The following is a 14,517-nucleotide window of genomic DNA, read 5'->3' on the forward strand; positions in this document are numbered from 1 at the left end:
ATTATAGCACTTAAAACCTGGAAAAGTCAGATTTTCATGATATGTCACCTTTAAGTTGCGCCCACTCATGTCATGACTTGTGAGTTTGAGAGCGGATAGCAAAACACCATCGTTTTTTCAGGCCAGTGTTGTTTTACTATCGATATACCATTTTTATATTTTCTGCTTATGTCAATTTTAGTTAAAGTTTAAAAAAAAAATTTTTTTTAAAGTAATTTCATTGTGTGTTTTTGTCATTTTTAAATGTCTATGTAGTATTTTATTAATTTTTATTCCAGTTTGAGGTTTTAGTTATTTTAATAAATCAAGTAAAACTGAATGAAAATTAGAAATTTTGCCTTGGAAATTAGCTGAAAAAAAATAAAAATAAAAAAAAAATAAAATAAAATATTTTTTTATTTTATTTTTTTACGTTTTTGTTCAATGCAATAACATTAACTAGCATTTTTAGGAAAAAGAAAATCCTCTCCAGGTCAAAATGACCAAAACACAACATATGGGTGAATTCAAAGGAAAAACAAATTTATTTTTCTGACCTCATTGGCATAAATATATATATATTTTTAAAAAATTTTAAGCTTAAACTTACTTAATAAAAAAAATTCAAAATACAAGACACAATATCTTCTCTCATTTTGCTTCTCAAGTAAATGTATCTTGACGTAAAAAAATGTATTTGTATGATATTTGTACTGGAAATCATTAAACATACAGTATGTGTACTGAAAATGTCCCCTGCCAACAAGTTCAGCTATTTGCACTTAGTGTAAATCAACACTGCCTAATATATAAGACATAATGTGCATTATAGTATATATGTATATATATATATATGTATGTGACCCTGGAGCACAAAACCAGTCATAAGGGTATTAGAAATTTTGCCTTGGAAATTAGCTGAAAAAATAAAAATAAAAAAAAATAAAAAATAAAATATATATATATTTTATATTTTTAATATTTTATTTCAGTTTACATTTATTTTATACTATTTAACTATATTTATTTCATTCTATTTAACTATAATGACCCTGTTTGAAGAACTGGTCAATTTTAAGATTTTGGTCATTTTTGCGTCCATAACATTAAGACTAATGGAAAGAAAACATCTAAAATGCACAGTTATGCGTTTATTTTATTGCACTTCATCTATTTGCATCTGTAGATTTTAGAAACAATGCGTAACTTTAAAGGCTGTGAGTTTTTTCTCTGCACTTACATATTCCAAACTTTAGTTTTTTTCCTATCTATATTCTGAAGTTTTTTTTATTTTTTTTTTTTATGGTTGTTGACTGTTTTTTCTGATTTATGGAGTGATTAAAAAAAGGGAAATCCAAAATTTCCACTGTAAAACAAATCCAATGTGTCAGCAAAATGAAAAATTTGAACCTGGATTTATCCAGTGTTCATATTTCTGTATGTATTCTGTACTTCTGGAAATGTATGCAAATTAGTGTATTAATCGATGTTGCACTTGCATAATAAAATATATAAACTATATAAAATACAATACAACTGTCTCAATGCACTGTGATTAACCCTACTTACCTATGGTGTCTTGCCGCTTTATAAGTTTGATTCAAGTCAGTTCAACACAACATCTAATTAATCTTCACATTGTCAGGGTTGTGTGTTTACCTGGCGAATCCCACAGCGTGACTCAGACAATCGGCCAGCACTGCCTGTCTCTCTTCATCGGCCTCCTGCGGCAGCTTTGCGAGCAGCATGTGAAACGCCTCCATCAGCGGCGTCAGGAGGCTGCGCATCAGAGCCTGCTTTCGCTCGGCTGGACTCTCTCCGTTCACGATCAGCACGCCGGCCGTCTCAAACACGAACAGCTGATCATCACTGCTCAGCAGAGCCAGAAACCCATTCTCCTGGACACACGAAGAGAGAGGAGCGATCACGCAGACGTTTAGAGCAGATTTACATGCTGCTTCATATGATTTTTATGAGCTGTTACCGGGGGAGCGAGCTCTAACAGGTCCTGTATTCTGCTGAGTATGTCCTCGATGAATGCATTCATGTGTTTACTGCACAAATAAACAAGAGCATGAATGAATGAATGAACTCTAAAAGTGTCTGTTGAATGAACGAACATAGAAATTCAGTAATTATTAGGGCTGCCCCCTAATAGCAGACTAATCGTTAGTCGACCAGAAGAGGCTTGGTCAACCAAAATATTTTTGGCAAAGTCACGCAGATCGTTAATGGCTGGTCTATGCTAGGGCTGGGTAAAAAATATCGATATCTCGATTATAATCGATTCTCATTTTTACGAAACGATATCGATTCTTAAATCCCAAGAATCGATTAGTCTGGCCTGTTTTCAGTAAATATACGGAACATTGAAGGGCACTTCCCATCCAATAAATCACAATAAGCATTGTGCTTTGGTACTTTTAATATGAAACAAAGTCTCAGATTTAAAATTATGTTCATGAATGCCGTTTTGGCGCTGTTTAATGTGGACTGGAGTAATCGCTGTAGCACGGCGCGCCTAGGTTCAATAAAAGCGGCAGCGCGAGGCACACGTGAACTGATAATCTCCTCCACATTAATACCAGTTTCGGCACAAAATAAACATGACTAAACATCCGAAGGCAAGTTAAAAGAAAGAGTACAGCTTTACAATCCGTATCCTGTCTCATGTAATCGCTCAATCAGTGTTTCAGCCGCGCAAAGACGTCAATATAACGACTTTTAAACAATGTCACGTAAAGTCACATTTACCTCAGAAAAAACATATTCGGTGACCAAAATCTCATTAGTCAGATAGAAAAATAAACTGTAGTGAGGGGCATTTTGCTAAATACATGCACCATATAATATATTAATTTTAACTTCTACTGTTCTTCAACAAATATTTTTATGTAATTGTAACTTATTTTATTATAAAAACTTCATTAAGTGTAATTTAAGCAGTTGTATAGCCTAAAAAAATCTGTCAGTTTTAACCTTCAATATTATAGTAATGTAGCACCAACTGACTCGTGTATATTTTACAGCAGTGGTCGCCAACCCGTCGATCGCGATTATCTTTATCTTTATCACTGTCCCAGTAGATCCCGAAAAAAACAGTAAAATAAGTACAAACATGCATTACATTTCTGGGGTTATATTAATGTAATCACTGAAGGATACTGTCTTGGGAGAAGTTTCGATGGCAATGGCATTTTCTTCTCCGTATAAAGCGCAACTCTGCTTTGTTTACAGCGGTAACCAAGGAAATATCCTAAACTGTGTTTAAAACAGATACCCAATACTCTAAACCGCCCCAATATCTTAAACAGTGTCTTCCCAGAGTGTTTTATTGCACTGATGAGCGTTAGCCCGCAAAACTGTTTGTCTGAGGCTATGCTTTTTTTTTTTTTAACTCTAGTTTAGTAAACTTATATACAGAGTAATATAAAGTATATGTACAGCCAGCTTACTTCTTTCAATGGTTTAGCTATACATTGGTTTACATGTTTTTTTGTTTTATATATCTTGATTCATATGTAGACTTGTGCCGGTATTCGGTAATGCGGTAATTCCACAAAATGAATATGCACGATATTGTTATCGTTGGGCACTTCTAAATACCGAGAATAATTAGTTATTACAAATTATACAGAATTTAGAATGCATTTTAGGAATACTTTTCCCCATCAGCTGGTCACAATGCACAACACCTATGTATGCTGCGTGAAAGATGCGTGCGCACTCTGATGTAAATAAGCACGGATGAGAAGCGTTCGGTCACACTTTACATTAGGGCTTCATTAGTTAACATATTAGTTAATTCAGTTAACAAACTGCTAATGAAAAATTCTTCTAACATTCATTAATCTTAGGTAATTACAATATTTAATAACACGTTGTTGTTAAAATCAAAAGTTGCAACTGTATTATTTAATGAGCTAACATGAACTAAGACTTGTATTTTTTTTTAAAAAGATTAGCTTCTGTAGCAAATGTAGTTATTGCTCATTGTGAATGTTAATGCATTAACTAAGGTTAACTAATGAGGTCTTATTGTAAAGTGATACCTATTGGTATTTATAGTTCTTTTGCATTTTAATGTGTACATTTTTTTACTTATACATTTTTCTGTATAACATTTTTTTATTTAAATGTTCAGTTATTTTGTTATAAGAAAAAAGTTATTAAACCTGTTATACTGTATTGTGACAGCACTTTTTTTAAAACTAAATTTCAATACCGTGATAATACCGTATACCGCGATAAAAGCATGAGCAATTAATCGCAACATGAAAATTTGATACCGGCATATCCCTAGTGACCACTGCTCTAAAGAAACAGGATTCCCTAAATTATCGCAATAAATATCAGAAATTATCGTGATATATTTTAAAGCCCATATCGCCCATCCCTATAAAATACTCCTATAAAATACTATAATTTTTGGTCATACAGATAAGAGTAATACATCTTTCAAATCTGTAAAGACTCTACGTTTATTTGTGTGCACTCACAATAACAACAAAACGTGTTTTTGTAAAATAATGAAAGCAAACAGGATGCGCTTTCTGCCATCTCGGTCCGTGAACTCGAGCGCGAAACTGTGTATATCTTTGCCTTACAGACATTAAAATATATCTATAGATAGTGATGAACCAATTCAAAACCAAAAATGAACCAATTCAAATGTAAAACAAATATTCTCAGATTATGTAATAATCCGTGTGAAACATGCATACAGGCGCATCCACTACTGTGGAGATGACGAGAAAGCACTTGTTTATCAGTGAATTATTAAAATGTTAATGTAGCCTCCTGTTTTTCCCTGACACATTCATAATCATAGCTTCTGCGGTGCGCTTGAACGACTACTAGTCGACCAGAAAAATCTTTAGTCGAGGGCAGCCCTAGTAATTATTTTCTTTACATTTATATTTACACTTTTTGAATTTTCCAGATGCTTTTAACCAAAGTGAATTACAAAAGAGGAACAAAAGCAATTTGTCAGACCCAAAAATATTTGGAGTGTGTAATGCCAGGTCTATTAGACAAGCTAAAGTGGAGAAATGCATAAAAGAAAACTATAGTGTGTGTGTTAGTGTTGCTTTCGTCAACAAAAATTATGACTAAATATCGTCGTCAACGAACCTTTATCACGTGACGAAAACGAGACGCAACGTAAATGCTGGTCATGTGACGATGACGGTCGAATAACCGGTGGGAAAATGTCCTCACCGTCACAACCCTATAAGGTAACAATAATATAATAAGATAACCTTGTTTGAAATGGGTTTGGCTAAATAAAAACTGAAAGTCAATATTTTTAATATACCTAAACTGCAAGTTATCAGATTATTTATATTCAATTATTAACAACTGCAGAACAAAAAATAAAAATAAACTATTTCTGTGATTAATATTTGCCAATTAATAATTTAACACATGAAACAGATAACAAAAAAATTATATCATAAAAAAATTACTCGAATTAAAAGTTTATGTAAATATATATATATAGTTTAATGTTCTGTAATTGTTAATAAATTAATAAAAACAGTTGATAACTTGCGGTTTCAGTCTAATAAACATAAAAAAAATTAGGCTTTCAATTGTACTGTAATGTTGAATGGTTATAATTACTCATTCTCAGAAATTGAATTTGAAAAACTGGAAAAAAATTTTTTTATAGTTTTCATAGTACTTATTAAAAAGACGCAATTAAACAAATATTCAAAATAGACCGTCTTTGTTGTTTCTGAATTAATTTGGAGATCCAGTGTGAAAATATATTTATGATTACAAATTATATTTGTATTTATTAGTTGTGATTATTTACAGAACGCAGTCTGAAATGTTCTGTATATTTTTTAAATTGATTGACAGCCCTGTATAAAAATAACAAAAAAGGGTTATATAAAAATAAGTGAGGATTAATTGCAAATATTATAAATTGACCCTTTCACCCAGTGTGTGTGTGCATGTATGTAGTTGTAGAGTAACTCACTGCAGGGTTTTGATGAAGCGTGAGAACAGGTAAGCCACTCGACTGCGCACCTTTGGACTGCTGTGCCTCAGGCCACGATGATCTAAAAACGCCATCTAAACCAAACACACAAAATCTCTCGAAACTCAGCTTTTACAGGTCAAACTAAATCTGACTGCATCATTCTCACAGGCTTCAAACACTCACCAAGACACTGGGAATGTGCTGCGGCTCGACCAGGAAAAATTTATCATAACGGACGACGGTCTCGAAGAACTCCAGAGTCACGGAGGAATGCTGATACTCGCTCACGCCACAGGAGACCAGCTACACAAACACACAACATCATGATGTACATGCTACTTTGTGCCTATAACACTATTTGCATTCAATCTAGAGCTGGGCAATATGGCCAAAAATATTAACGTGATTTTTTTCCCCATATCATATGATATTGATATCTATCATGATATTCATTTACCTTTAATGGGGAAGGAAATGCTTTCCACGTTTGTTAGACCTTGAAAATGAATGTAAACAACTTTTTTGTTCACAATTAAACTCGACAGATTAGCTGCCTTTTAATATAGGACAAAATTAAATATTTTGAAATGTAACCAAATAGAAAATGTAATTAATTTACAACAAAACATTGCACTTTTATTTTTTGTCAAATAAGATGCTGAGCAAAAGACAAAAATCTTGTTGTGTGATATTCCTTAAAAATAAAAATATTGCTTTGAGAAGTACATTTTACAGGGTGTCTACAGATATGAACAAGTTAAATTTAAGACTTTTTAAGACCTTTTTAATACCACCTTATGTGAAATTTAAGACCAAGCCTGTGATGGAAATACACATTATATTACATACGTATATGTAATATTTAACGCGTTTAAATGTAAAAATAAAACAAAATATCATCGCTGTCAAAAATCACGATGATCTAAAAACGCCATCTAAACCAAACACACAAAATCTCTCGAAACTCAGCTTTTACAGGTCAAACTAAATCTGACTGCATCATTCTCACAGGCTTCAAACACTCACCAAGACACTGGGAATGTGCTGCGGCTCGACCAGGAAAAATTTATCATAACGGACGACGGTCTCGAAGAACTCCAGAGTCACGGAGGAATGCTGATACTCGCTCACGCCACAGGAGACCAGCTACACAAACACACAACATCATGATGTACATGCTACTTTGTGCCTATAACACTATTTGCATTCAATCTAGAGCTGGGCAATATGGCCAAAAATATTAACGTGATTTTTTTCCCCATATCATATGATATTGATATCTATCATGATATTCATTTACCTTTAATGGGGAAGGAAATGCTTTCCACGTTTGTTAGACCTTGAAAATGAATGTAAACAACTTTTTTGTTCACAATTAAACTCGACAGATTAGCTGCCTTTTAATATAGGACAAAATTAAATATTTTGAAATGTAACCAAGTCTTTTGAAATGTAACCAAATAGAAAATGTAATTAATTTACAACAAAACATTGCACTTTTATTTTTTGTCAAATAAGATGCTGAGCAAAAGACAAAAATCTTGTTGTGTGATATTCCTTAAAAATAAAAATATTGCTTTGAGAAGTACATTTTACAGGGTGTCTACAGATATGAACAAGTAAAATTTAAGACTTTTTAAGACCCTTTTAATACCACCTTATGTGAAATTTAAGACCAAGCCTGTGATGGAAATACACATTATATTACATACGTATATGTAATATTTAACGCGTTTAAAAGTATACAACAGTGATAAAGATCTCTCATGTTAAACCGAGCTTTTATTTTGGGGGTTTGTCATGAAGATCTTTGAGTTTGTGTATTTAACAGTAGTTTTTCCTCAAAGTAAACAATGTAAAGCTGGTGAAGTGACTCTCAGAGCAGCTCTGAAGGTGAAGTTCAAGTCCTCATGTATTGAGACGCAGACGCTGAAAACACGGCGAGTGTCACGTGCGATCGAGTTTGTGTGTAGTAGAAAAAAACATGCTACTCATTCACACAGAAATCAGCTATTAGCCACATGCACTGACTGGCTGCGGTCGCGTTGATTTCTGCTGTTAGATTAATCCTGCTGATAGTTAATCATCATCGACATAAAATCTTGATATATCGCTTATTGCCTAGCCCTAGTTCAATCGGTCTTTTCATTCAGAGAAATGATGAATTTTATTCTCACCGTTCTCATCATGGACTGCAGCGTGCTGGTTTTCGTGGTGTCTCCAGAGAAATGTGCTCCGTGAGACGCAGGAAGAGCTTCACCCAGCATATACAGCAGCCTGATGGCCACCTCCACCTCCATGAACTGCACCGTCTGCCAATTCCTGCGCACACACACACAGAAATCAATAACATGCATTAGATGGGCTTTCAAGTTTATGATTTGTTAAAGGGGTCATCGGATGCCCATTTTCCACAAGCTGATATGATTCTTTAGGGTCTTAATGAAAAGTCTGTAACATAGTTTGGTTAAGATTTCTCAATGGTAGTGTAAAAAACACCCTGTCAAAAACAGCTCTTTTCAGAGCAAGCCGTTTTGTAGCATTTCCTTTTAAATGTTAATGAGCTCTGCTGGCCCCGCCCCTCTCTTCCTAGCCGCTCTCTGAGAGACTGTTTACTTTAGCCGCATTCATCGTGAAACTTGCTAATTAGCACATTATTAGGAAAGGCGATTTGCAAAGATTCATTACAAAACACACACTGCCAACACATTTCAGTTCAAACAACTTGTAAAAGTGCATGTAGTATCCGATGACCTCTTTAAATATGTTTAATATGAGCTCAGGGTTGTGATGTTTCAACCGTGAAGACATCTGAACAACCTGTTTTGCAGGTTCGTGGAGTTAACGAGTGCTGAACACTAGAGCAAACTCTCAAACTCTCATCTCAAAAGAACAAGGAAAACTTGTTTTCTGTGATATTTCTCAGCGTGCTGAGCAGTTTTGTGTCTTACTGCATGGTGGCGTTGAAGACTCTGTGCACAGCTTCCAGCAGAAGCTCAGGAGAGACTTGAGCCAGTCGGTCCAGCAACATCTTTAACTGTTTCCTGTATTCAACAAACATGGCCTCATCCTCGCCCTGAGAGAAACAAACAGACTGTATTTTAGATTAGGCCTGCACGATTAATCATAATAAATCCGAAATCGCAATATGGCTTAGTGCGATTGTAAAATCGCAAAGGATGCAATTTAATTAAATATATGTGTTGCGTGTTTCAGAAGTCGCTTTAATGTGAATTTGGGAACACAACACGAGCCCTCCATCTTCCCATATATTCGTATTAACAAAAGACAACAAACAAAAACCTGCGGTTTCTGTCAAAATACTTATTGACTTTTTATTTCAATAAAAAAAAAGATTTTTTTTTTTCCATATCAGCATCAAAGGCTATATTCATTGCAAATTCAAAAGTAACAAGATTTAAAATAGCAATAACAATTAAATTGCATACTATAATTAAAATATATATATATTTTTTTTTACAAACAAAAATAATTATAAACAATCTTTAAATTTCGTATTTGACAAAAATTCTAACATTTTACCAGGAGAAACTTTTTTTGTCCATTAATGTAATTTATGATTAAAACCATTTCCTAATTTAATTTAAAGCAGGACACTCTAATAAAATGTTGTACGGTCAAGAAAGACTTACAAGAAAACAAAACACATTTCTTCTCCTTTCTTACGTCAAAATAAAGTTAGATGCTTTAAGATTTTAAGACAGCTATAAATATTAGTTTATATATAAACTATAAAATTAAGATAAAAATATAATTAATATTATATTTGTTCTATTTTAATATTTTCCTAAATGCTTAATTGCCTTTTTTTTTTAACAATGAAATTGTACAATTGTAACATTTCTTTTGTTCTTATTTAGCAAATTTTATATTTTTATTTTGTAATAACTTCTATTGCTTATTTTTATTGTACAATTTGATTTAATATTATACTATTGTATTTAATTATACAATTTGATTTCCCCCCCAAATTACGCAGCCATATTTTATATTGTGAACTATACAACTACTTTATATTATTACACAGTTAAACACTTTGTTGTCACAACAAACACTGTACATTTATATTGCCAAAGCACTAAAAAAAAACAGATCACACTTTCCACACTGACCTCATTCTCAAAGTTATACTCGTCATCGTACTTGAGTTTGTTCATCACAGCCAGCATGATCGCCTGTTAGCAAGACAACAACAAGCATAAACTACAGCACTAATTAACAGGTATGAGATATGAGCCTGTGATGCTGCAGTACCTCCACGTTTGTTTTCTGCTGCTCACTGAGAGCTGGAAGCTGAAAAACACAAACACACAAACTTATAGATGAGTATAACGTGTAGATCACCTCTCAGCCTCAAAGTGAGGGTTTAGCATGTGTACCTGTTTGAGAACAAGCAGGTAGTCATAACAGAAGCCCACGATGTTGGCTGAAATATCATCATCTTCATGAATTAGCAGTTGTAGCATCAGAGGAACCTTCCCCTCCACAGCACGCAACGTTTCCACCGAAACCTTCACATCGACCATCTTACTGAGTTTAGTCCAGCTCAGCACCAGAGACTGACCCATCCCGTTAACCAACCGAGAGAACTTAGCCAGAAAATCCACATCCTCCTCCTGATGGACGTGACAGATGAGAAAACCAAAGACAAGAGAATCTGTCTTAGACCGATTAATATGCAACTTTAGATATATCAAAATAAAATCAATATCGCGATATGGCTTAGTGCGACTGTAATTTAACAAATAAATGGGCAAATATTATATAATATTAAAAAAAAAATTTTGGTAATAAATTAAAATAATTTTTAAATTAAGGTATAAGTATTAATAATGTGATTTTACAGTTGTACTACAAAATAATTATTTTATTAAATACTTGACTTTTTATTTTACAGCATAATTGTGTTATTACAATATATTTCTTATTTTGTTTGGTTAATTATTATTATTATTTTATAGTGATACTGAATTGGTCATGTAACAGTGAGAACTTGGCATACAAAAAGTCAAGTAGAAAGTTTTTTTTTTTTTTTTTTTTAACTCTGTTGACTTTAATTACTAAAAGAGGTTTGAGGAAACCAAAGTGTGAAAACCCAGATTTTTCAAGTTTTTCACAAATCATTCGGCCCTAAAACAGATGGTTTGCAATAAAAAAAAAACAAGTATAAAGTCATTTTTCCTGATATTTAAAAAAAAAAAAAGATATTTTTATTTTCTACACAAATACAATCCCCAACAAAATCATCCCACTCTTTTTAGAATGATTAATTGTTAAATATAAACATTCAAGTGATTTGGTCAATTTCTGATATGTATATATAAAATATATATATAAATACATACACACACACATATATATTTATAGGCCATATTCCCATTGTTTTTGAACAATTTAAGAACTTTTTTTTAATGCCATGCCAGTTTCTATGGCTATATTCATGGTGAAAGCCAGGTTTAGTTATTCAAAAGTAAAAACTAAAACTGTCTAAGTTTCATTTTTTCTAAAAACATTAGGACTAAATCTGGATTTACTTGGTTAAAGCCCTTTTTAAAAGCATCAACAGAATAAAAGAGGAAGTTCCTCAAAGGGTTTTTTTGACAAGATAGATGAACACTTGCCAGAACAATTATGTATTCACACACCTGCTCGATATTGAAGAACCCTGCAGACTGCAGCACCTGACACAGAGTCTCCACCAGCTTGGTTTTGTCAACAGGTTCCATGCCCTTATTGACGATCTCAAACAGACAATCGCACGCCTCCTCACGCAGCTCCTCAATGGACATGTGGCTGAGCAACAGATTCACAAACCTACACAAACACACAGCTGTCACATAAACAGACAGGAAGCTCAAGGAAGGTCATTAGAGTCAGTCTGATGATATATTAGCGCGAGTCACATATACACGACCTTCATCAGAGCAGCTCTGACCTGTCGTTGGCGATGAGGTTGAGGTCGATCCAGGACACGTACGCGCCCACTACCTCCAGACACTGGCAGGTCAGCTCGCTGTGGGTGTGCTGGTACGTCTGAAGGATCTGAAACCAGGACTCCACCAGCGCCGGGATGCACTGCTCACGCATGGTGTCTTTGATCAGAATGTTTCTGCGTGTCTCCTGAGATAGGACAGAGAGAGAGATGCACTTTAATGGCATGACGGGAGCAGAAAACACCGGAGTTCTCCTCGAGTTGGCCTTGGTTTTACCTCAGGACTGTGCAGGATGTCCCGATCAACCACCTCAGCATCGATAGCCATCAGTGTGCGCAGGTAAATGTCCACACCATTCGAATTCAGTCCCACCAGATTGAGGATGTCAAAGAAGAACTTGGGCCATAATGTCAGAAACTCCATCACAAATGTCAGGGCCAAAACCTGCGCCGCCTTATTCCTGATGAAGGGCTTTTCTGGATGCACATTCATCAACTGGACAAACATGCAAATACATGACCGTAAATCATATTTCAAGCGCACATGTAGCATGATTATTCATCATTCACATGAATATCAATGAAATGGTAAACAATACTAACCTGAGCCTGCAACCATTTCATCAGGGTCTCTCGGATCAGCTGCTGTTGAGCTGCAGTGAGCGACCCGTGTCTGCAAAACACAGCATTTATACAATTTTAAAAACTGTATGAAACTCTATCCATCTTATTTTTCAATGCAAACTAATTTCTGTTAATGTGTGAGATTTCTGATTCATTAGCCGCTTTAAGTAAATAAGTACAAGAATAACAATAAAACTTTACACTACAAACCAGTTTATGATTATTATTATAATACATTAAAGGGGTCAAGAACTGAGAAATCAAGATTCCTTTGATCTTTAGACATATAAAAGGTCATTGTACTACAAAAACATCCTGTAAGTTTCAGAACTCAAAACTTTCTCGTTAGTCTAAAAACAGCTTATATTGAAGCCAATCTGCCAAAACGACAGCTTGTGGAATGTGCCACTTTATGATGCAAGTGTGGCTAAACCCCGCCTCCACAGAAGATGATCAACACCTATTTCTACAGCACTGCCTGTTTAGCCCCGCCCACTGATTCTACAGCACTGCCTGTTTAGCCCCGCCCACCGATTCTACAGCACTGCCTGTTTAGTGACACTGGCAGGTCAGCTCGCTGTGGGTGTGGTGGTACGTCTGAAGGATCTGAAACCAGGACTCCACCAGCGCCGGGATGCACTGCTCTTGCATGGTGTCTTTGATCAGAATGTTTCTGCGTGTCTCCTGAGATAGGACAGAGAGAGAGATGCACTTTAATGGCAAAGCTGTCGCCAAAACGACAGCTTGTGGAATGTGCCACTTTATGATGCAAGTGTGGCTAAACCCCGCCTCCACAGAAGATGATCATGCGAATGTAGTGTAAATAACGAGAGAGGCAAACGCAAGTCTATGCAGAAACCAAACTATAAAGATGCTCCGCAGACAACAAGACGCTGTGCAGTGCCAAGATGTGAATAAACAGTCTTTGCATTGCCTTCCTTCTGATCCCAACATTAGGAAAGAGTGGATTAACTTTATTTTTAATGAAGATCCAGACCGCGTCAGCAAGAACTTAGTCCTCTGTTCACTTCATTTTACCATGGATTCGTTTACAAACAAGGCAAAATTCAACTCCGGGTTTTCATTAAGATAGAAACTAAAAGACGATGCTGTGTATTGAATATATTGGATCTGGCAGTAATGTCTCAAAAACACTAGTGAGTGCAACTGTTTTGATTACGTGGTCACTATTACTTTGTCTGTTATTACAGATCGTCGAGTATTTATAACCACAGCAGCGTCCATCTATGAAGGATGTAGGCTGTCAAACATACACAATTGTTAGCCCATCATAGCAGTAGGAGTTTACTTCAGAGTAAATTAAAATTCACCCTATATATTTCTAAATGCATTTTATAGATCTTAATGCGAACAATTCATCAGTGCATGTTACATTTTTGGACCTCGTAATGTTTAATCAAAATATCATAATTTAAACATTCATGCATTTGGCAGACGTTTTTATCCAAAGCGACTTGAGCTGCGTTCAAGGTATACATTTTATCAGTTCTTGCACATTTTTAATTTTTCTGAGTTTGCAAAGATTCAGTGATACCTGAATTTAATCTGGTGCTCCAAGACTTGAAAGCAGAAGAACTTTACATGATCGTCACTGTGAGAGAAACACACACAGACTGCATGAATCAATATTATTGCGTGAAACACTACATTATGCACATATCAGTGTTTCCCCTAGGTTTACGGCTTTGGGGGCTTTTTTTTTTTTTTTTCTGGACTCCTTTTTAATGGTTAAATTACATTTTATTAATCAAAAAGCATGTCGAATTAATTAAAATCATGAAACTTAAACAATTTAACATCAATTTAATTTTGCTGCTTAATATTTACAAATACTAGTGGGAGTGGCCTCACTTGTGTGTGTTTGTTTGTGTGTGTGTGTGTGTGTGTGTGCGCGCGCGCGCATCGGGCGGAACTCCGCTGTGCGTGATACAGAGAGCGCGACCATAAC

At 34.8% G+C, this 14,517-nt stretch overlaps 1 protein-coding gene across 4 annotated transcripts in view; it reads right to left on the reverse strand.

Annotated features, from left to right (window-relative positions):
* Positions 1 to 14,517, reverse strand: part of LOC107710071 (exportin-T) — a 24,486-nt gene that overhangs the window by 7,507 nt on the left and 2,462 nt on the right. For 2 of the 4 annotated variants that reach the window (XM_016514770.1, XM_016514771.1), the window contains exons 4-17: positions 14,104 to 14,160; positions 12,528 to 12,597; positions 12,202 to 12,420; positions 11,928 to 12,112; positions 11,638 to 11,806; positions 10,372 to 10,653; positions 10,247 to 10,285; positions 10,105 to 10,167; positions 8,923 to 9,047; positions 8,149 to 8,293; positions 6,998 to 7,117; positions 5,969 to 6,063; positions 1,964 to 2,033; positions 1,639 to 1,877 (exon numbers count right to left, since the gene is read on the reverse strand). In XM_016514770.1, coding sequence (XP_016370256.1) covers positions 1,639 to 1,877; positions 1,964 to 2,033; positions 5,969 to 6,063; positions 6,998 to 7,117; positions 8,149 to 8,293; positions 8,923 to 9,047; positions 10,105 to 10,167; positions 10,247 to 10,285; positions 10,372 to 10,653; positions 11,638 to 11,806; positions 11,928 to 12,112; positions 12,202 to 12,420; positions 12,528 to 12,597; positions 14,104 to 14,160 — 1,878 coding nt within the window. The remainder of the gene's footprint in view (positions 1 to 1,638; positions 1,878 to 1,963; positions 2,034 to 5,968; positions 6,064 to 6,997; positions 7,118 to 8,148; positions 8,294 to 8,922; positions 9,048 to 10,104; positions 10,168 to 10,246; positions 10,286 to 10,371; positions 10,654 to 11,637; positions 11,807 to 11,927; positions 12,113 to 12,201; positions 12,421 to 12,527; positions 12,598 to 14,103; positions 14,161 to 14,517) is intronic. The other 2 variants (XM_016514772.1, XM_016514773.1) reach the window with 2 other exon arrangements.

Source organism: Sinocyclocheilus rhinocerous, unplaced genomic scaffold (genome assembly GCF_001515625.1).
Source record: "Sinocyclocheilus rhinocerous isolate Xijiao unplaced genomic scaffold, SAMN03320098_v1.1 scaffold1589, whole genome shotgun sequence".
In the NCBI taxonomy this organism is placed as follows: domain Eukaryota; kingdom Metazoa; phylum Chordata; class Actinopteri; order Cypriniformes; family Cyprinidae; genus Sinocyclocheilus; species Sinocyclocheilus rhinocerous.